Source organism: Leptopilina heterotoma, unplaced genomic scaffold (assembly GCF_015476425.1).
Source record: "Leptopilina heterotoma isolate Lh14 unplaced genomic scaffold, ASM1547642v1 Lhet_136, whole genome shotgun sequence".
NCBI classification, from domain to species: domain Eukaryota; kingdom Metazoa; phylum Arthropoda; class Insecta; order Hymenoptera; family Figitidae; genus Leptopilina; species Leptopilina heterotoma.
The window spans coordinates 879,715-903,926 of NW_025110857.1; the positions used below are offsets into that span (position 1 = coordinate 879,715).

At 23.6% G+C, this 24,212-nt stretch overlaps 1 protein-coding gene across 5 annotated transcripts in view; it reads left to right on the forward strand.

Annotated features, from left to right (window-relative positions):
* Nucleotides 1-17,675, forward strand: part of LOC122497775 (LIM domain-binding protein 2) — a 181,484-nt gene extending 163,809 nt beyond the window's left edge. For 4 of the 5 annotated variants that reach the window (XM_043605061.1, XM_043605060.1, XM_043605056.1 and 1 more), the window contains 7 exons: nt 3,847-3,949; nt 4,632-4,804; nt 7,647-7,859; nt 8,378-8,510; nt 11,946-12,070; nt 14,438-14,680; nt 17,540-17,675. In XM_043605061.1, coding sequence (XP_043460996.1) covers nt 3,847-3,949; nt 4,632-4,804; nt 7,647-7,859; nt 8,378-8,510; nt 11,946-12,070; nt 14,438-14,680; nt 17,540-17,641 — 1,092 coding nt within the window. In that variant the 3' untranslated portion in view covers nt 17,642-17,675. The remainder of the gene's footprint in view (nt 1-3,846; nt 3,950-4,631; nt 4,805-7,646; nt 7,860-8,377; nt 8,511-11,945; nt 12,071-14,437; nt 14,681-17,539) is intronic. The other variant, XM_043605057.1, reaches the window with a different exon arrangement.
* The last annotated feature ends 6,537 nt before the right edge of the window (nt 17,676-24,212 follow it).

Sequence of the window (24,212 nt, forward strand, 5' to 3'; positions counted from 1 at the left end):
TCAAGAATTCAATTCTTTTCAAAAATAAACATTTTCACAGGAATTCAATTATTTAAAAAGGGATTTTCTTTAATTCTTTGTCAGATTTCAATTATTTTCAATTTTTTAATGAAATTTCTCGATGGAATTAAATTATTTTCAAGAAGTTTTAAAAAATTCTGAGAAATTCAATTATTTAAAAAATTTGAATAAAATTCTTTGCAAGAAATTAATTATTTTCATGACTAATAATATTTTTCTCCAGAATTCAATTATTTTTACAAATAAAATTCTTTACAGGAATACAATTCTTTAAAAAAATTTTTAATAAAATTCGTTGCTAGAATTCAATTATTTTCATAAATAACTAAACTTATCGCAGAATTTCAATTATTATTTATACAATTTTAAATATAATTATAGAAAATTGCATTTATTCTTAAAATTTTTGTTTTAAAATTCACCGAAAGAATTCAATTATTTTTAAAAATTTTAATAAAATTCTTCGCAAGAATTCAATTCTTTTAAAAAATAAACATTTTCACAGGAGTTCAATTATTTGAAAAAGAATTTTTTTAAATTCATTGTCAGATTTCAATTATTTTCAACTTTTTAATGAAATTTCTCGATGGAATTTAATTATTTTCATGAATAATAATATTTTTTTCCGGAATTCAATTATTTTTACAAATAAAATTCTTTACAGGAATTCAATTCTTTAAAAAAAATTTTAATAAAATTCCTTTCAAGAATTCAATTATTTTCATAAATAACAAAACTTATCGCAGAATTAAAAATTTTTTTTTATACAATTTTAATTATAATGATAGAAAATTGCATTTATTCTTAAAATTTGTTTATAAAATTCACCGAAAGAATTCAATTATTTTTAAAAATTTTGATAAAATTCTTCATGAAAATTCAATTTTAAGAAATATTCAATTATTGAATAAATTATTTATTTTTGTATGTAAATAATTGAATTCTCAAAAAATTTTCTAAAAAAAATTTATTAAAAAATGAATTTCAGGTAAAAATTTTAGATAATAATCGAATACTTATTAGAAGAGTTATATTGTGTGAATTTTTAGAAATAATTGAATTTTGGAAAGGGTTCAAATTAAAATCTTTGAAAATTGGAATTTATAGTTACAATATTCTTATAATATAAAATAATTATTTTATCACTCTGACATTTAAAATTTCTTCTTGTTTTATAATAATATTCTCATAAGTTACTGAATTTTAGAATCTTAATTCTGTAGAAAATACTATAAAAATATTAATTAATATAATAAAATAAAAAATTAATTTTTCAGGTTCAGGGAAAAAGTGAAAATTTTATCTGGAAATCAGGGAAAAGTCAGGGAAAAACAAAATTAAAGTTTTGTGGCATCCCTGTTATTACTTATTATTAATTTTAGAAATTAACAATGTTAATTATTATTTGTAATTAATAACACTGATTATTAATTAATTAGAAATTGATTATTAATTATTAATTATTAAACACGTCCTTATTGGATAAACTTGGTTTATTCGCAATTATTAATCATTTTGTGCTTAAAATTGAAGAAAATATTACCCGAGATTGTAAATGAAAGGAGATAAATTACAAACACCTGAAGAGAACATAGATATATAAACATACACGCGAAAAGATGCGTAATGAACTCGAAATTGACTTTTCGAAAATAAAAGCACGCGAATGTTTGCGCTTAATTGTCAGATAAAGATAAAAGTGGAATTATGAATCAAAAGGTAGAGAGAGACACGTGAGATGAATGCTCTCTCTCTCTCTCTCTCTCTCTCTCTCTCTCTCTCTCTCTCTCTCTCTCTCTCTCTCTCTCTCTCTCTCTCTCTCTCTCTTTCTCTCCTTGGGCCTCTTTCTTCGTTCGTGACTGTTCGAAACGTGCGAAACCAGTTATTTAACTACAAGTCCCCACATTGCGGCTGTATGTGGGAACGACTGACTACCGGGAGGATGCGAATGCCTACCACTCATGGTGCCTACAAATCTCGCCACCTTGAAGCACCTTGGACCCTTTACTAAGTGGTCGAAAAGGAAAAAAAGCAAAAAAGAAGCAGAAAAAAAGAAAAATGCGAACGAAAATGGAAAAGAAGCACAGAAAACGAAAAAAAGTAAAGAAAAAGAAAAGAAAGGAAAGGAAAAAAAGATAAAGTCGAAAGAAGAGAAAAAGAGGTGGGAAAAGAAGCAAAACGAAAAAAATTAAAGGAAAAGAAACAGAAAACGAAAAAAGCTACAGAAAAAGAAAATAAAAAGAAAATACTAAAGAAAAAAAACAGAAAAAAATCGAAAGAAACTAAAGAAAAAGAAGGAGGAAAGGAAACAGAAACAAAAAAAAATTAAAGGAAAAGAAACAGAAAAACAAGAAGGAAAAGAAACAGAAAACGAAAAAGCTACAAAAGAAGAAAAGATAAAAGAAAAGAAACAAAAAAAGAAAAATATACAAAACGAAAAAAATTAAAGAAAAAAAAGAAACAGAAAACGAAAAAGCTGAAGAAAAAAGAAGAAGGTAAAACAACAGAAAACGAAAAAAGAAGGGAAACCAAAAAAAAAAACAGAAAAGTAAAAAAAGCAGAAGAAGGAAAAGAAACAGAAAAGGAAAAAAACAGAAGAAATAGAAAAGAATTAGAAAAAGAAGAAAACGAAAAAAGAAAAAGTTAAAACAACAGAAAACGAAAAAAGAAGAGAAACAAAAGAAAAACAGAAAAGGAAAAGAAGCAGAAGAAAAAAAAGAAGCAGAAAAAGAAGAAATCGGAAAAAGAAAAAAGAAGGACAATAAGACGCGAAGAAGATAAAGAAGAGAGTGCGCGCGAAAATAACACGAGGACAGGGGCCTTGCAGCGAAATACATAATTGAATGAAAACGCGGTGAACAGCACCAAAAGGTAGTTCTTTCTAAAAGGGGGTGGGATAGGGTGGGTGGAATGCTATAATTTCAAGCCAGACAGTCATGCGTTATTCAACTCCGAGTACAACGCTCTCTCAAACCCTTTTCGTCCTTCATCATGAGCAATGCTCTCTTTCGCTCTATATTTTCATTGTTTTTATATATATATATATATATGTATTCCGATCATCCCACTCCCTGTCATCACTGTCATTATTCGGTCAACTCTCGCCTATAATCAATACTTTTTTTCTCCAATTAAATAAAATTAATTTTCATCAAAAATTTAATTCATCCAATTAAATCATTTGATTTTATATATTTTTAACCACGCAAATAAATATTTACCTTATACCTAATCATTTTATTTTATCGTACGCTGGAAATTTGATTTTCATTCAAATAAAACCGAAAATTTGTGTAATATCAACTAAATATAATTTACTTAAAGCAAATAAATATTTAAATCAAATAAATTTTATTTTAACCAGTAATTTCGATTTTTTTTCATTTGAACCAAATAAAAATATTTGAACCAAATAAATTGTATTTGAATCAAATAAATTATATTTGAACGAAATAAATTGTATTTGATATTTTATTATATATCAAGTATATTTGCTTCAAATACTGAAAGTATTGGTTCAAATACAATTAATTTGATTCAAGTAAATATTTATTTGATCGAAGTAAATATTTATTTGATTCAAGTAAATATTTATTTGATTTAAGTAAATATTTATTTGCTTCATGTAAATATTTATTTGATCCAAGTAAACATTTATTTGATTTAAGTAAATATTTATTTGACAATAGACAAATAATCGATTCTTTGAATAAAATAAAATTTTATTTCAGTGCGCAGATATAAAATTTTTATTCGGAGATTTTTCCATTTATAAAAGTAAAAATCTTCTATTTTTGTCTAACTATTTGTTGTTTAATGTTGCAGGAGAGCGATAACCTTTGGTGGGATGCATTTGCAACTGAATTTTTCGAAGAGGATGCAACTTTAACTCTTGCGTTTTGTTTGGAGGATGGACCGAAAAGATACTGTAAGTCTCATTATTTATCAAAAAAAAAAAAATTTATACTTTAAAGAATTCAAATTTTCTCTTTATAGAAAAATTATAATATTATTATAATTATTATTATAATATTATATTATTTTAATTATTTAAAATAATTTTTAATAAATGCCTAGAAAACAAATATATTTGACTCAGTGCCAACTAGACTTTTTTTATTTGTTTTTGCAACAAAAAAAAAAAAAAACATTTGGTTTTCATTATTTGGTTTAAATAAAATTTTATTTAGTTCAAATAAAATTCCCTTGGTTTAAATAAAATTTTATTTGGATCAAAAAAAATTTCCTCGGTTTAAATAAAATTTTATTTGGTTCAAATAAGATTTCATTTAGTTTGAATAAAATTTTATTTCGTTCAAATAAAATTCCCTTGGTTTAAATAAAATTTTATTTGGTTTAAATAAGATTTCATTTAGTTTGAATAAAATTTTATTTGATTCAATTAAAATTTCATTTGATTTAAATAAAATTTTATTTGGTTCAAATAAGACTTATATTTATGTCGAAGAAAATTTTTAATTTAAAAAAAAATAATATAGGCTCTGGGACAAATATACTTTTATTTAATTTGAAAGAATTTTTTGAATTTGGTTTAAATAAAATTTTCCTCTGGGTGGAAAAAATTGATTTTGTTTCTTTTTTGCTTTTAGCTATAGGAAGAACATTAATACCAAGGTATTTTCGTTCGATATTTGAGGGTGGAGTGACGGAACTTTACTATAATATGAAGCATCCGAAGGAGTCGTTTCACAATACGAGTATAACATTAGACTGTGATCACTGCGTTATGGTCACGCATCATGCGAAACCAATGTTCACAAAGGTGAGACTCTTTCTTTTTTTTCTATTAATGTCCATTATCTTAATTAATTGAGGGGTGGATTCATTCACTCTATTTGACTTCTAAGTATATAATTCTTATTTTTAGACGTATAGTTGATTTTCATTTTTTTTTTCCTTTAATTTCAGGGGAGGAAAAGGTGAAATTTTAACAGATCTAAATTTACTTTGTTGACAATCATTTCAATTTTTTTTCTCTGTCATTTTTGGAGGGGGGGGGGGGGGTAATTAAAAATTATTCCATATTTAATACGATTTTTTAGAAAATTATTTTTTTATTATATCGTTTTGGAATTTTTCGTTATTGCGAAAATTGAAGTTTATTTTTCAATTTCTTACTGAAATTTTTATTTCAATTTTTTACTGAAATTTTTATTTCAATTTTGAATTGATATTTTTTTTATTTTAGAATTATTAATTATTATTTGTGTATTTTTAAAATCGTACTTTTTGCGTTAATCGTAGGATTTACGTATTGGTTTTTTTGAATCGTACTTTTTACGTAAATCGTAGGACTTACGTATTCGTATTTATAAAGAGTATTTTTTTCGAAATCGTAAAATTTACATAAAAAATACGATTACGAAAAGCAAAAAATTTATGAAAATAGTCCAGATGAAAAATATTCTTCAAAATACGATTTTATTTCAAAACAATTTTTAAAATTAATACAAAATTAAATTCTTACGAAAAAAAAATTTATTTCAATGAAATTCAACAAAACTTTTAATTGTTTCAATTTTTAAAATTATTTTCGGGAATTCAATTATCTGCAAAAAAAATTTCAATCATAATTTTTCAAAAACATAATTTTTTTGTAGAATTTCTACATTAAAATATTCAAACTGCAATAATTTTTGTTAAACAAATATTTAAAAACTTACTGCTATTTATTTTAATTGAAATTTCAAATAATTTTAATGTAAAACCTTTTGAAATTTAATTATTTTTAAAAATTACAACTGCAATTTTTCCAAAAGTGAAATATTTTTTAGAATTTTTGAATAAAATTAATTAAAACTTTAATCATTTTTAAAGGAAAATTATATGTTGATAATTTTTTTAATTAGTTTAAATATTATTATACTTTTACGGAGATTAAAATGTTAAAATAAAAAGATTTCTATTTAAAAACATTTTCAAATTTAATTATTTCTTAAAATTTCTATTATTACACTTTTAATATTCAATTATATTTCAAAATTAAAATTAAAATTATTTTTTAAATCAATTCTTCTTAGAATTGAAAATAATTGAATTATTTAACTAAAAACATTTTTGTAAAATTTAATTATTTCCCAAATTTTTACATACAACTCTCCAAAAAATATAATAATATTTATAAATAATTTTTTTAAAGTAAGAAAATAAAATTCTTTGTAATTCAAAATTTATTTTAATGAAATTTGAGAAAATTTCTTATTTTTTCATGATTTTAAAATTATTTTCGGTAATTCAACTATTTTCAAAAAATGTTAATTGCGATTTTTTAAAAATCTCATTTTTTCCGTATTTCTAAATAAAATTTTTCAAACTTCATTAATTTTTGAAATATTTGAATACTTATTGTTATTTATTTGTCCACCAGGAATAAAAATTTCAAAATACTTTCAATGTAAAACCTTTTGAATTTTAATTATTTCTAAAAATTTGAACTATACAATTCCTCAAAATCTTGAAATATTTTCTAAAATTTTAACTGAAATTCTTTTAAAAAAGTTCTACGAGAATTCATTAATTTAATTACAAAAATAAGTGACAAAATAATTCATTGTTTCTGAAAATTGTAACTGTAACTCTATTTATGGATTTTTTTTTAAATTTTTAAAACGAGAAAGAAAATTCACAGACTATTTAAGATTTTCAATAATTTGATATTTTTTTCATGCTTTGGGTTTGGATAAAATTTCCTTACTTCACGAGACGATGGAATATCTCGATTATTATTTTATAATCAAAATTAATAAAAAATATAAGTTCTACTAATATATTCTTTGAATAATAAATTTTTTTGAAATTTTTATAATGAAACATAATTTTAGATTCTCAGTAATATATTGGAAAATAAATTGAAAATCCTAAACAAGGTAAATTTTGATGCGTTTAAATTGAAATTTCACTCTTCCCTTCCCTTGAGTGACTGATCCATTCACTAATTTCAGTTTAAAATGGAAAATTATTATTTTTAGACGTGTAATTAATTTTCATTTTCTCAAAATTTGTTTTCTGTTTTTCTACTACATAATTGTTAATTATTTTTTTTTATTTTGTTTTTAAAAGTATTTTCTAATTTTCTAAATTCTGTTTAGTTTATCAATTATTATTATTATTCTATAAATCAATTTTGTTTTAGAATTAGAATAAAATCCCTTTATTTTGTTTTTTATTACACAATTGACAGTAAATTATTTTTCTCTCGATTTTGTTTTTAAAATTATTTTCTAATTTTCTAAATTCTGTTTAGTTTATCAATTATTATTATTCTATAAATCAATTTTGTTTTAGAATTAGAATTAAAATTCCTTTATTTTGTTTTACTTAATGATTGTTTTTTTATATTTATATTTTTGTATTTTTATATTTTTTCCTTATTTTTATTTTGTTTTTGTATTTATTATTGTTATTTTATCTTGTTATTTTATTTTGTTTTTTCATTTATTTATTTTTGTATCTTTTTTATTTTTTCTCATTTTTATTTAATACTTTTATTTTCTTATTTTATTTATTCAATTTAATGGTCTTTTTTTGTTTCACTTTTAATTAATTGATTCTAATTTTGTTTGCTCATTTACATTTTTGTTTAATACTCGTTATTCTACTTTTAGGTGTGTACCGAGGGTAGGCTAGTTCTTGAATTTACTTATGACGATCTCATGAGGATAAAGTCGTGGCATATGACGGTGAGAGCACATCGAGAATTCGTACCTAGATCCATGGTTGGAATGCACTCGCAACAACAGGACCCGGCGTTATTAGATCAAATTAGTAAAAACATCACGAGGCAAGGGATAACCAATTCCACCCTCAATTACCTTAGGGTAAGATATTTGCTATTTTTTTCTACATTTAACTTTCATTTCCTACGAGTCGGAATTTTTTTTCTACAATTTCGAAACTATTTTTATTTTTATAAATTTGAAGAAAAAAGAAAAAAAATTCAAATCATAAACAAAGCTTCAGTTATTTTTCTAAATTGCAGAAAAAGAAATGAATTTTATTTTCTGAAATTTCATAAAATGAAACTTAAGAGAAAGGAGAACAAAGTGTTAATCTGAGAAATAATGTAACACAGTGCTTTATGTGAAGAAAAAAAACTATTGGAAATTTCATGAGAAGAAAATTTTCAAACGTAGTATCAGTTCTTTCACTTGATCTAGGCTTAAGTCGTGTTCATGTTTCGCGAAAGTAGAAAGAATCCGGGTTACGATCCAGCTTCTTTCGGTTCCAGAACGCTTTCTCTCTCCTCTCTCTTGTCTCGTGCCAATTTTTTTTTTCTCTTCTTTTTATTTGAAAAATATCGAAGGGAAATTTAATTAATATTTTTTTTCTTTTTTAGTTATGCGTGATTCTAGAACCAATGCAGGAGCTTATGTCGAGGCATAAAGCGTACGCATTGTCGCCAAGAGATTGCTTGAAGACAACCCTGTTCCAGAAGTGGCAGAGGATGGTTGCCCCGCCGGGTAAGAGAGGTAGACGGACAGTTGCTTTACATGAGAACCACCAGCCAGTGGAGCCAGTCAGCAAGCTGGTCTGCTACGGTTTACATTCAACAAAATTGATTTTAAAATAATAATTAACGATTTTTCAAATTTCGTGGATTTTTTTACTTTTTTTTCTCTCTCTCTCTTTCTATCTATACGAAGAAATAATGTAAAATGTTTCAGTATTTTTTCTATTTTTGCTCATTTTGTGCATTTACTTTGGTTCACAAGGTTTCTCCACTTTTTCTGTATTAAATATTCTTGGGGTTTTTGAAATTTTTCATCCGATTATTCGAAGAGGAAATAATTATTTTCTATTTTTGATTTTCTGTAAAATATCCCTGATTTGTGAAATTATTCCCCTGATTATTCGAGGAGGAAGCAATTTTTTTCATTTCCTTTTCTATTTTTTATTTTCTAGAATATATCCGGCTTTTCGAAATTATTCCTCGATTTTTCAGAGAGGAGCTAATTTTTTTCTATGTCTTTTTTCCATTATTGATTTTCTATAAAAAAATATCCCGCTTTTTCAAATTATTCATTAATTTTTCAAAGAGGAAATAATTATTCACTATTTCTTTTATTTTATACAAAAAATATACCGTTTTTTAAAATTATTTCTCAGTTTTGTCAAAGAAGTAATAATTATTTTCTATTTATGTCCTTTTCTATAAAATACCACCGATTTTTTGAAATTATTCCTCAATTTTTCGAAAAGAGAATAATTATTTTCAATTTAGGTCCTTTTCTATAAAATATTCCTCGATATTTCAAAGAGGAAATAATTATTTTCTATTTATGTCCTTTTCTATTTTTGATTTTCTATAAAGTATCTCTGTTTTTTGAAATTATTCTCCCGATTATTCGAAGAGGTCAATTGTTTTCCTAAAAAGTGAAATAATCATTTTTTAAAATATATTTTTTAAATTTAGTTTTTAATATTTTTCACAATTAATTGTTGTGTTAGACATTTTTTTACATTTATAAGAATTTCGACAATAACAAAGTTCACACAGTTCAGAGAAATCAGGGAATTTCTTCCCAAAGTAGTAAAAAAAAGTATTAAATTTTGTAGGAATGCTGCAAAAATTTAAGTTTTTGCTCAACTTTGAAAATATTGAAAATTTTAAAAAGTTCGTGAATTTTCTTTTTCACCTTGAAAGTTTAACAAAAAAATCCGTGAAAAGTATATCTTCAATTTTCATTTAAAAAAATTTCTTTTTTCTATTTGAATAATTTAATTCACGCATAATATAAAATTATTGAATTATTATTATTATCAACTATTAATTGATTTACAGAAAGTTATAATTACAAATTCTAGAAAATAATTGAATTTTGAAAGAATTATTTATTGTATAAATATATTATACATAAATATTAGTAGATATTTTTACAAACAATTAAATTTTGAAACTCTGAAATTTTAGAATTTCAATTTACATTTTTTTTTTAAATTAGTTGAATTTTAAAATGTAAAATTAATTAAAAAATGTTCGTATAAAACGAAATTTCTTAAAATCGAATAATTGAAAACAATTGAATTTACAATTGTATTTTAAGTAAACTTTCTTCTTTTTTTAATAAATTTCAATTCTCAAAGAACATTCAGAAAATTATTAAAAATAAATAAATAATTCATTTAGAGAAGAATTGTAGTTTAAAATTCTAGAAAATGATTGAATATTGGAAGAGTTACAGAATTTTTTAGAAATGAAAATAAAAATATTTTTAATTTCAAATTAAAATAATTGAAGATTTGAGTTTTAAATAATTTTAATAAAAATTCTAAACAAATGAGTTAATTGAACAATTTTAACTGACATTCTTTATTTCGAAAATGAATTTTTGAATTGAAAAATTTTTAAATTATCGAAATTTCGTAAAATTGAACTAAAAACAATTGAATTTTACACAAATTTTAAGTAAAATTTCATTGTTTAGATTAATACTGAATTAAAATATTTTTAATTTCAAATTAAATTTTAATTCAAATCAAAATATTTGAAAATTTCAAATTCAATTTCAATTCAAATTAAAATATTTAAAAATTTCAAATTAAATTTTAATTCAAATTAAAAAAATTTGAAAATTTGAATTTTGAATAATTTTAATTAAGAATTCCAAACAAATTTTTCAGTTATCTGAAAAATTGTAATTGTAATTTTATTTTAAGTGATCTTTCTTTTTCTTGACTAATATTGAATTCCCAAAGAAATTTCTCAAATTTTTCAAAAAGTAAAAATAGACTAAATAAAACTTAGTTAGAAATTCTAGAAAATAATTGAATTTTGGAAAAGTTGAAGTAGTAATTTTTTGAAATATTCTTAAATTTTAGAAGTTTAGTAATTTATTGAATATTTGCCAAACAATTGTAAATGTCATCAATTTTTATTGTTATAAATTTTGCATTTTACAGAATTTTATTATAATTTTTTAGAAATAACTATGTGTTTTTGAAGAAAAATGTGGAAAAAATTTTAAAAATAATTGAATTTTAATTATGTTTTTAATTTTTATAAATAATTGAAATTTAGAATTAAAGGGTAATCTCTAACGACAATTTTCTTTATTAGAAAAGGAGAGAAAGTTAAAAACTTTTGTCGAAATTGGAGAAGAGAAATAGAAATAGAAAATAGAAAAATAGAAAAAGGAAAATAGAAAATAACATTTCTGATAAAAAGACGACTTTTCTCGTCCTTTGAATCGATTATAATGGCATATTTTTTCTTTTTTGCATCTTAAAGTTGTTCCGAAGTCTGCAGAATGTAAAAATTTGCTTTTCTTTTAACTCAAGAGGAATTAGTTGTTGCTGACAAAGTTAAAGAACTGTTTTCTTGAAATTGTTTCGCAACCTATATTTATGTTATACTTTGTATAATCGACTGTACTCTTTTCTCGGTTATCCTTGGTTGAACACTTTTGAACCTTCTTATCTTACTTTGCAATCGTGCGTTATGCGCGCACACCGCGTTTCCGTTTCTTAGTCCATATTTTCCCTCCTCTTTCGCAGTTGAGCTGGTACCTACGACCGTATATCCTTTGCAAGGTCGGAGGAGCCTTGGAACCAAAGCGTGCGCGCAATATTATGCAATTTTTTTTTATCTATTTTTTTTTGATGAGTAAAGCAAACAAAAAAAAATTTAATATCTATTTTTTGGAAAAAAAATAATAATATCTGATAGAGTTTTTGTTTTTTTGTTTAAAGAAAGATGTAAAGTATCTGTGCATTTGTCTGTCGCTGCATGAGTGCCTGTATGAGCGTGTTACGTTCATACATTAGAGACCTTTGATACTGAGAAAGGTCCACAGCTGGGTAGTGAATATAGATTCAATTAGAGATGTTGCATACGCTTAGAAATACTAGGTGTGTGCACACGCGACACATTGTCTCATGTTTCGTTTCTTTTCTATTTATTCCAGAGTCCCAAAGACCAGCCAGCAAAAGGAGAAAGCGAAAAGGCAGTACGTCGGGTCCTGGGAATAACGCGCCTCCAGTTCCCAGTAAAAAACGATCCCCAGGTCCAAATTTCTCCCTAGCTTCTCAGGTTCGTTGGTATTTTTGGCATTTTATTTTAAATTTATTTATTTATTCCTTTTCATCTTTCGAGTACTGTAAACATTGTTTTTTTTCACTTCTAAGTTGAAGGGTTGAAATTTTAATAAATTTTCTATTTGCTTTTTTGTTTCTTAACTTTTTTAATAATTTTTCTTTTTAAATATTTTCAATTTTCAAATTCATGTTATAAAAATTATTAAACTCTTGCAAAAAATTTTATTAAAATTTTTAAAAATGCTAATTAAATTATTTTGAAGAATTTCTTTGAATTTTTTTAAAATAATCTAATTTCTTAAAAATTTTAATGAAAAATTTTGAAAGTAATTGAATTTTATGAAAAATTTCTTTCAAGTTTTTAAAATAATCGCGTTTCTTAATAATTGAAGTTAAACACTTACTTTTATTGAATTTTCTTAAAATGTTTGGAAATAATTGAATTCTTCTCAAAATTTTATTACAGTTTTCTAAAATAATTTAATTCATTCAGGGAATGTTATTAAAATATAGAAAATAATTAAATTCTTTTAAAGAATAGATACTATTAAAGGATTCGACAATAATTGAATTCTTTTAAAAAATTTTCTTAATTTATTGAATATAATCGATTTTCTTAATAATTGCAATTCATAATTTTACTATTAAAACTTTATTAAAATTATTGATAGAAAATTAAACTCTTTTAAACCAATTTTATTAGAGTTTTTGTAAATAATTAAATTCTTTTTAAGAATTTTTTTGTGTTTTTTTTCAAAATTGAATCCTTTCGTGAAATTTCATTAAAATTGTATTGAAAATAATTGAATTTTTCCGAAGAATGTTATTATTTACGAAAATAATTGAAATTTTGCGGAGAATTTAATCAAAATTTTTGAATATAGTTGAATTCTTTAAAGAAATTGTATTGAAAATTTTGAAAAATTAGTTTTTAAATTCTATAAAAAGAAATTTAATTTTTCTAGAAGTTTTTGTTAAAAAATTCACTTAAAATTTTTAAAACAAATTGTATCATTTTCTAATTTTTATAGAACATAATTTAATATTTTACAAGAAATTTCTTAAAAATTTTGAAAATAAATGAATTTTTAAAATAAATTTTACAGACAATTTTAGAAATAATTGAATTTTTGAGATTAACTCAATTTTAGAATTACTTTAATTATTTTTTAAATAATTGAATTTTGGAATTGTAATTGAAATTTCTCAAGTTTTAAAGAAGATATTTGAATATTTTTCAAGAAATTTATTAAACGTTTTGAAAATTAAGGAATTTTTTAAGGAAATTGACAGAAAAAAAGATTTTTAAATAACTAGAATAAAACGAGAAGGAAAAATTAAAATAATTGAAAGTAATTCAATGTTTGCAAAGACTTTATTATTTAAAAAAATAATTGAATTGATTCAATGGATTTATTAAAATTTTAGAAAATAATTGAATTTTTCTTGAAATTATATTAGAATTTTGTTGAAAATATTTGAATTTTTGCAAAAAATTTTATTATTTATAAAAATAATTGAATTCTTCCAAAGAATATTATTAGTTATGAAAATAATTGAATTCCTTGCGAAGGAATTAATATTAAAATTAATATTAAAATTTTTGAAAATAATTTAGAATTTATAATTTGAAATAACAATTTTTAATTTTATTTTCATATTAAGAATTAATAATTAAATATTGCATTTTCCATTCCTGGGCCTAAAGAATTAATTTTCAATAAACATTACCATAAATATATAGAATCTATAATTTGAAATAATAATTTTTGATTTCATTTTCATTTTCGTAATAATATGAATATTGTATTTTCCATTCGTGGGACAAAAGATTGAAATTTCAATAAATATTATTATTGTAAATATATAGAATTTATAATTTTAAATGATAATTTTTACTTTTATTTTCATTTTCGGAATAATGGAAATACTGTATTTTTCACTTCTGGACGAAAAGTTTGAATTTTCAATAAATATTATTATAAATATAGAATTTATAATTTGAAATAATAATTTTTAATTTTATTTTCATTTTCGAAATAATATTCGAATATTATATTTTCCATTTCTGAAATAAAAGTTTAAAATTTCAATAAATATAATTATTAATATTTTATTTTTATTATTATTATTATATTGCTTCCTCATAGAGAAAGGATTGTATTTAATATTTTTTTTTTTATTATTATTTTTATTTTATTTATTTTTATTATTATATTGCTTCTACACAGAGCAGAGGAAGGATTGTATTTATTTTTGTTTTGATTAAATTATTTTAATTATTATAATATTTTGAATATTAATAAATTGCAATCGCGAAAGTCAGTGTATAATATTAAATGATGTGACAATTTTCCATTAGGACGTGATGGTGGTGGGTGAACCATCGTTGATGGGTGGCGAATTTGGCGATGAGGATGAACGACTAATAACAAGGCTGGAGAATACACAATATGACGCGGCCAATAGTTTAGATCCTCATAGTCACGATACTCCTGGTGGACCACCTCCGCATCCGCACCAATTTCACTCTGAACCAACACCTGGCAATTCCTGGCCACCGGATCGTGGTCCAGGTCCTCCACAAGGAGGTCCCGGTAGTCAGGTAAATATTCCACTCATCACTACTGTCCGATAGTTTTTTCTTTTTTTCTTTTTCACAATTTGAGAAAATTATCTCTTCAATTTTATTCATCTTTTTCAAAAAGTGATGAGTCTAAAGACGCCAGGAGAAAATATTTTTTTTTCTTTGCCAACAAATTGAGAAAAGGCCAAAATTATTATTTTTAATATTATATTTTTAATATTTTTAATATTTAAAAATGAAAACATGGCTATTTTTTGATGAATGGCTTTCAAAAAAAAAAACGTTGCGGACTAGGAATAAAATAATAAATTTTCGAATTAAAATATAAGAGATGGGGAATATTTTTGTCATATTTTGAATTATAGGCGCATTATCGAGTGACATAACTTTGAAAATAACGTTACAGCTTGTACTTTGGGTTCGATATACCGAATGATTGCGAAATCTGATTCGTTGCTATACTAATGAGAAAATTATGATGCCGTTAGAATCAACCAATCAAGCTCTGTAATTATTCGATATCATCAAACAAACACTGATTTTACTTTATGTTGTAAATGTTCGAATTATGAATTTCAGTTACAATTTGTCGAATAATTCGAACAGGAAGAATATTATCAAAAAATAATATTAATAATATAATAATAACAATAATAAAAATATAATAATGTAAATGTATTAAAAATATCCATAGGTAGTCAAATCTGACAAAAGTTATTTTTGTATAAATTTTTAAATTTAATTAAATTTTCGAAATGTACAACTAAAAAGTTTTGGAATAATTGAAATTTTTTACAATTTTCTTGAATATAATTAATTTTGTTTAAGTATTTTTTAATAAAATTTTTAAAAACACCCATTTTGACGAATTGTAATTGTAAATTTTGAAAATAATAGAGTTTTCAAAAATTTTGATCTAGAAAATTTAAAAATGAAAACTTGTAGCAATTATTCAAAAAAAAAAAATTTTTAATTAAAATTCTTTAGAAAATTGATTATAATTTTTTGAATTGTCAACAAATTCTTTTGAGAAATTTAATTATTTTCGAAAAATTACATTACAATATTCTTTAAATAGTAATTTTAAAAATCCTTTAAACATAATTTTTTAAAATCCAATTATCTTTACAAAAAGTAAGTTAAACAGTTTTGAATTCTACTTTTTTCGACTTAAAATTAAAATTATGAAGAAATCACATATTTTTTATCTTTCTATTTAAAATTCTTCACAAAAATTTGATTAATTTAATAATTTGCCAAAAATTCGTTTATAAAATTCAATTATTTTCAAACATTTTTAATTAAAAATGCTTTAAAAAATTTAATTATTTTAAAAAGTTTTAAGAAAATCCTTAGTAATTAGTAAAAAATTTAATTATTTTCATAAATAATAAAATTTTTCATAGGAATTGAATTAATTAATTAAAAAAGTAATAAAATTCGTTTGCAGGAATTCAATTATTTTCATAAATAATAAAATTCTTCTCTGGATTTCAATAATTTTTAATACAATATTAAATGAATTTCTCGAAAAAAGTAGTTATTCTTCAAAATTTTTTTAAATTCTTAAAAAAGAAATAAAAGTTTCTCAAAAATTTTGATGGAATTTTTTATCAGAATATCAATTTTAAATAGTAAATAATTATTCTACCAATTACTTACTTCTATATTTAATTAATTGAATTCTCGTAGAAATTTCTAATAAGAATTGATTTAAAAATGAATTTCAGTTAATAACGAAATTGAATTTTAGTTAATAATTGAATATTAGAAGAGTTATTGTATGAATTTTTTGAGAGTAATTAAATTTCAACAGATTTTAAAATTAAAATATTAAAATATTTATTGTAAAAAATTATTGATTTATGTATTATTATTTCCTAAAAAATTATTAAAGTTTTGAATAATTTTATTTTGAAAATTTCATAAAAAATAATTGAGTTTTGAAAGAATTTCCCTGGTAATTTTTAGAAATAAGTTGTTAAATTTCGACAATCTTTTGCATTAAAATTATTAAAAATTTAAGTCCTGTGGAAAACTAAATAAGAATAAATAAATATTTATTTTACAAAAATTGTTTAATATTTGAACAATTTAATTTAGAAATTAAGAAAAAAAATTCTCTTTTGAAAAATTGTATTTAAAATATTTGAAGATTCATTCGAAAAGAAATGTATACGAGAAATTTTTGCGAAAATTAAGAAAATTTATTAAATTTTCAATTCGAAATTTTAACAGATTTAATTGAAATAAATTCTATATTTTGAAGAATTTTATTTTTTTACACTTAAAAATTATTTTTTAAATATAATTCTATTTTTGATGAAAACTAAAAAGGAAAGTAAATTAATTTTAGAAAAATTTTAAATTGAAGTTATTACCCGGATAGGGAAAAAAGAATATTCGTTTTGGAAATAAGGAAAAGTCAGGAAAGAACTGAATTAAATTTGTGTGTCCCGACTGAAAGAAGTCTTTTTCGAAGTCAAATTTAATTTTTCGATAGCTACATTTTTTTTTACTATAAAAATAGAAATAATAATGATCCACAAGTTTTGAACAATCAAATGAACGAACTTTTTTTAATTTAAAATATTTTCATAAATTACTGTTTGGAATAAAAATTAAAGTCTAAAATTTTACATTTAGAAAATTTTAATTAATTTTTGAACAAATAAAATCTTAATTTGCAGAAGAAAAATAAATTTCGTTCATTTGAATGTTCAGAACTTTCGAATCACAAATAATACTATTACTGACGATAATAATAATAATAAATTTCTATCCCCAGAAGATTTAGTTCCCTATTTTTTAATTAAAAATAATATTTTTTACTGAGCGTTGAGAGAAGGAATTAAAACGAATAATTTTCTTTAATAGGGAGTCCAGGGTTCTCAAGGTGGACAGGGTGCTGGAATACAGGGATCACAGGACACGAGTCAGCAACAGCAAGACAAGAAGAGCCCCGCGGTGAGCCAGTGAGGCCAGGAGTCCCCGCGCCCCCCCACCAGGGGGCGTCGGGGGCGCAGGCCCAAAAATTTGGCTCCCTAGCGGGGCGAGAAAAACCTCCCCAATTCCTATTTGGCCAGCTCATCTTCCTCGGCTGCTCGATTGTCGCAGATCGGCGTTCTACCTCTCAATTGTCAACCTGCACTTTCTGGTCTTCGTTCAGAGCAGCACGCACAACTGGGTCATGTTTCTTCCATGGGGATGGATTCATTGGAGCTATTAGCAGCCCATCATCAGGCTCAGCAGCAGCAGCAGCAACAACAACAACAACAACAACAACAGCGACAATTGTTAACAGCAGCGGATCATTCAGGAGCAACCGGATCAATGCCTACCGGTGGTTTACCACAACCACTTCAGCAAGCTCAATTGGGACAAACGCAAAATCAAGATCCACTACAGAGTATGGTACAGCAACTTGTCTGTTTGACGCAGCTGCAACAACTCCAGTTCCTTTTGACTCAGAGTGGTCACATGTGAAATGAAAAAGAAGAAGAATAAAAAGTCTATATTTACCCCAAAATATTACAAAGAATAACACAAGGAGTTTGGGAGTGTTTAGGCAATACATTTGTGCAGGATAAGTTAGTTTACAAAGGCTGAGGAAATCAGAAGATTAAAAAGTGCTCGATCCACTTGAACTCGCAAAATGTTTTAAAAAATCGATTTAGTGAAAAAGAAAAGCAACGCGAAAGTGAGATCCAGCGTGTGATAAATCGAATGTAGGGAAGATAACAAGTATAAAAAAAAGTGTGACTCTTGCACTAATAGAAACGCTAAGCCACGCGCGATAAAAAAAAAATATGATCGACACTCGGCCGTGGATCTGTGAATGAATCTCTATCCGTCAACAGTATTGATATAATTAATAGAGTAAATGAATATAATACTTTAAGAGGTTTTTAGCGTAAGTACGTACTGTGCAAAAACGTATGCAAGGAAAGAGACGTGAGAGAATGGATCCGAGATGACACAAGATTCAGGAGAGGTATGTGTGCTCGATTTTTCAAGTTTTTTTTTACACCCCCTCCCCCCTTTTTTCGAAAGTGCAGAGCCGTTTTTTATTTATTTTTTTTAATAAATAAGGCCGTACTGTCCATATGGACACATCCGTAAAAAATTTTTCCTTTTATTTTTAATATTTAATGAAGCACAAGAGTTTAAACGTTTGTGAATGCTCGAGTGTGAATTTACGTTTACTATCATAATTTTATCACAAGTACGCACAAAAGTACTACTGTTTTATGAAAAGCTCAAGAGTGGCAAGAAACACTCGGAAATTTAATCTGTTTATTTTTAGACGAAAATTTAATTAATTTCATTTCTTATTTTCGTATTTTGGAAATTTGTAAATATTTTTTTTTCATCGTTAATTTCTTTTTTAAAATTTACAATATTCGTTAAGTTACAATACTTAATTGTTATTATAATACTTAATTGTTACAATATTTAATTGTTATTAAAATATTTAATTGTTGTCACAATATTTAATTATTGTCACAATATTTAATTATTGTCACAATATTTAATTTTTATTACAATTATTTAATTGTTAATACAATTGATAACTGATAATTGATAAAAACAACAATTGGACAATTGTCACTTTATGAATATTGTAAATTATAAAAAAAAACAGATTCAGAAGGGCATTTTGCAAAGAAGACAAATAGATTCTAAGTAATTCTCTTGTTAGACTGCAAAATTTCCAAATATTGCATTGTAACGACAGAAAATATCTCTTCGTCTTCTAAGAAATAAATATATTTCTTATCTTGCATTTTTATAAATAAATCTTTTTCTGTTTTAAAACAATTACTTTTTCTCCAAACTCGAAATTTGAACTCGAAATTAATTAATTAATTTAAACTGAATCCAAATTAATCAATTAATTTAAAATGAGTCGAAATTAAGAAATTTAAAAAGAATTGAAATTAATTAACTTAGAATGAATGAAAATGAATTAATTTAAATTGGATTAAAAATTGAAACATGTTTATAAAAATCGAATGAAATTTACAAAAATCGAATAAAAAGGCACAGTTAATAAAAAGCGAATGAAAATTTAAATTAAAATTAAATATTAAATTTAATGTAAAATTAACTAAAATAAGATAAATCTAAATTTACTCACAACTTAGTAAGAAATCTTTTAATATTTATTTATTTGTTTTAAAATTTAAGTAACTTAATTCTTTAGGCCTTTTCAAAGATTCTCTTTTAGTTTTCCTAATTTTAATTTTATATTTATATATATAAAAATAAATTTGTATAAATAAATATAAATATTTATGTAAAATAAAGTATTATCTATTAATCTTGTATAAAAATTTAATTTCTAAAAATTCGAAAAATTGCGTACTTCGTTTTTTATTAGCTATTTTTGTTTTTTGCTGTTATTTACTCTCTCTCTATTTCTTGCCACTCTTTTGCAAAAAAAATAAAAACGATGTGAAATAAATAAATTCGTAGGCAATTATCAATTCACGCATTTTTGAAAGTGCGGATGTACAAATTTTCTACACGCTAATTGTAAACAATGGAAAATACACAGAAAAACAATACACATTTTTTACTCTCTTCTTCAGTAAATGAAATCCGTGACAAAAAGAAAAATATAGATGACAAAACTTTTTATTAAAAAAGAAGAAAATCACGACATCTTTTAATCGCCGTTTTAGACACTTTTCTGTCTGAAAGTCAATCGAAAATATTTCTTGCCAATAATTTTAGTTTATTTTACAGAGATTCGAATTATTTTGTTCAAAGATGAAATGAATTTCAAAGATTTTAATTTTTAATTTTCGTACAATTTTTTTTTTATGAAAAGTATTTAAATTTTGAAAAGGGATTTTTTTTTAATTACGAACGGAGAAAGATTTTATTTTTTAAATTGTTTGAATTTAATTGAATGTGAATTTACATTGAGTGCTGAATGATCTTTTTAAAGATCATTCGGGATTTTTTTGATTAGATTTTTATTTAAAGGACATTTTTTTTATTTTTGAATCATGATTTTTTTTCTTTACAATTTTCCCAATGGGATTAATAATTCTTTGTATTAATTCAATAGCGAATTATCATTTTATAATTTTGCAAAGGAATAATTTTTATTTGACGAACAATTAATTTTTTTCAAACAAAACGTTTTCAGTATGATTGAGATTTTGTACGGAAAAGTGTCTTTTAATTATGTATAAAGAAAGAGTATACACTATTCATAAAAAAAATGAAACCAATGTAGTGTAATGAAACAAAGATGAATGAAAAAATAAAGAAAACTACAGAGACACGAACATAACAAACAAAAAAAAAATTGCGAGAACGTATTGTGTGAGACTCGCAAAAAATTTACACGTACATTAATCAAGCATTAGTTCAATAAGCCACGCGTGAAGCCAGTACAGTCCCACAGCGCGTGTGTATGAAAGAATAGCCGAAAAAAAAATGTTTTATGCATGAATCTGAGTGTGTGTATAATGTGTGAGAAGAAGACGAAAAAAATAAAAACAAAAGTCTTGAATACAAGCATGCAGTGGGGATTTTTAGGATAAATGATTTATTGAAAAAATGTTGTATATTATTACCAATTATAATGACAACTATTATAATTAACTAATATACCCTAATAATGTGAATTGAATTTAAACGACAAAAAAAAATACATGAACGATAAGTAATAGGAAATTTTTAATTGTTAGCAAAGCACACGAAGTCGCCGTTTTAAAACAGACTCTCGGTCGAAATCGCATTAGCCAATCGATCCGCTCAAAGAAAAAAAAAATGAAAAAAAATAATAATAATAATAATAATGAAAAAGGTTTAATATCGATGGAGGATGGAGCATGAAAAAAAAATTAGCTAAAGAATATTAAAAAAAAGAAAATTACGACGAATAAAAGATGATGATAAAAATAAAAAGATACAGAAACGAAAAAATATAAAGCGTAACAATAAAAAGTGCATTATCAACGTCGAATGACTCGTGCGCCTTTGCACGCAAAAGAGTTGTTATAATTGGAACTACGTGATGGTTCGTAAATTATTGTAAATCATGAACAACAAGTTTCGTGCGCCGTCATCTATATTGTAAATAAATGAGTATAAATTATTGTTGCTGTGTTTTTTTCTTTATTTCATTTATTCGCTCATCCGTTCCGCTTCTCCCATTTTTTGTGAAGCACATCACGAGGAAATCATTAAAAAAGACAAAACACACAACCGTTGAATATGCACTTTTCCAAGAAAAAACGATTCGCAAACGATTGACTCGCACTTTCTCAAATATAATCATAAAAATCGAATTTCAAGCAAAAAAAGTAGGTAAATGAAAAAATTTAGTCTCAAAATGAAAACAAATCATATTCTTAAAAAAGTAAATGAAAAAATCAATCTCAAAACAGTAAATAGAAATTAAATGAGAAATATCAAAATTAAAAAGATACGAGAAAAAAAATTTTGAAAATTGAATGAAAAATAAATTCTTTTATAATAAAATAAATAAATTCCTCGTGAAGCTTTTTATTATATTTGCTAAAAAACGAACTAGCGATGAAGTTTGTCAATTAAATCTCGAAAAATGTTAAAATTCTTATCAATGAAGGAAAATCGAATGAAAGTAAAATTAATCGCAAATATAATTGCATAATACAATTGAATTATATTTCCCTTTTTCTAAAAAAATTCTTTACAATGAAATCATCGAAACAAATTCATTATTAATATAATCGAAATTCTAGTTCTTTTCGTACCTATCTGTAAACTTTCAAGAAAACAAGGCTTAAATATTTATTACATTTTGAGAAAATTTTTATTATTTTTGTAATTTTCTTTTTTGATCTCTTTCTTTTAATTAAATTTTTGCATTTAGAATTGAATTTGCAATAGAATTGAAAAGAGGATTCGAAAAAAAAACCAAACAAGGTGCAATGCAATCGAAAATTTCTTTTTCGAAGAGTTGATTATTCGAAAAATAAATAGTTTTTTGGAAGAAATGTAGATTTTTTACATTTCCAAAAAAAAATTAGAAACAATGAAAAAAAGAGAATTGTGCAAGTATTTCTGGAATTTTTATAAATATGCAGCAAACGTGATTTTTGAAATTTTCTGTAATTTTTAAAAAATTGTAAAATATGCATAAACATCAGTAGAAAATAATTTTTAAGATGCGAAACAACAAGAGAATAGATCTCACAAGTATCTCTCCGCTCAGGGATAAGCAGCTGGAATTTTGCGATTTCCAATAATCGATACTTTAATGATCTCTCAATTGTTGATTAGAAACGAAAAGAAATTTTTTTTCCGCATTTTTTTCTTTATATTTTTTCTTCTTTAGTTAAAAAATTTTCTTTTTCTGCAAAAATTACAAAAATAAATTTTTAAATCTATTGCTGAACTAGCAAAAAAAAAAAGAACAAATTAGTAAAATTTAATTACTAATTTATTTTTTTCGAAATTAGAGGAAAAATTTAAATTACTAATTTATTTTTTTCGAAATTAGAGGAAAAATTTAAATTACTAATTTATTTTTTTCGAAATTAGAGGAAAAATTCAAAGTACTAATTTATTTTTTCGAAATTAGAGAAAAATTTAAATTACTAATTTATTTTTTTCGAAATTAGAGAAAAGATTTAAAATACTAATTTTTTTTCGAAATTAGAGAACAAATTTAAATTACTAATTTGTTTTTTCCAAATAAGAGTTAAAATTTGAATATTTCTGCTGCAAAAAAAAATTTCCGAAAATAAATAATAAAACTCATATCAAATGCATCGACAAAAAGACTATTATGTAAAACCTCGAAATTTTTCTAAAAAAAAATTATAATTATTATATCGTCCAAAGAAAATTTTGAAATTTAATTTTTTCTGTATTTTTGTACGAATTAATTCAGTTTTTTTCCTCTCTTTTTTCGTTTTTAAATATATAAATATTGAAGAAAAATGGAAGATTAAATGAATTATTGTAAAAAGTCTTCTCTTGTGTATAAATAGCTTGGGAATATAAATGTATAATAATTAAATCGTGTACAGTGGCTACATTTTCGGTATTGTTAGATTTATTTATTACGTAGTTATCATTTTCATTTTTTTTTTTTTTAAATAATTGTTATAAGCGCCTGAAAAATATGATCCAGTATTTTTTTTCCTTTTTTTTAATAATAAATGGTGTCGGTTCGACTGCTAAAAAAAAATCACTGGACCAGTCTCGGAATGCACGAATAGTGTATAAAAACAAAAAAAAAATTAAATACTAGCTAATTAGGTGCGACTATTGTGCAAGGATACATTTACATTTTTTTTTGTTTTTTTTTTTTATTAAATGGACATGAGCCAGCTCGGTATATTATATTAATATACATTCAAAGTTAGCTCATTGCCATTGACCAATAGTGTAATAAGAAAAATTGTCATCTAATTACATTTTTACGCACTTCCAAAAAATTTTTATCCTTGTAATTTGTATCATAGCGACATGTGTTTTAAAAGTCCACCATTATATGTATGTAATCAAAATTGTAACTGAGAAAACGTTAATAAAAAAA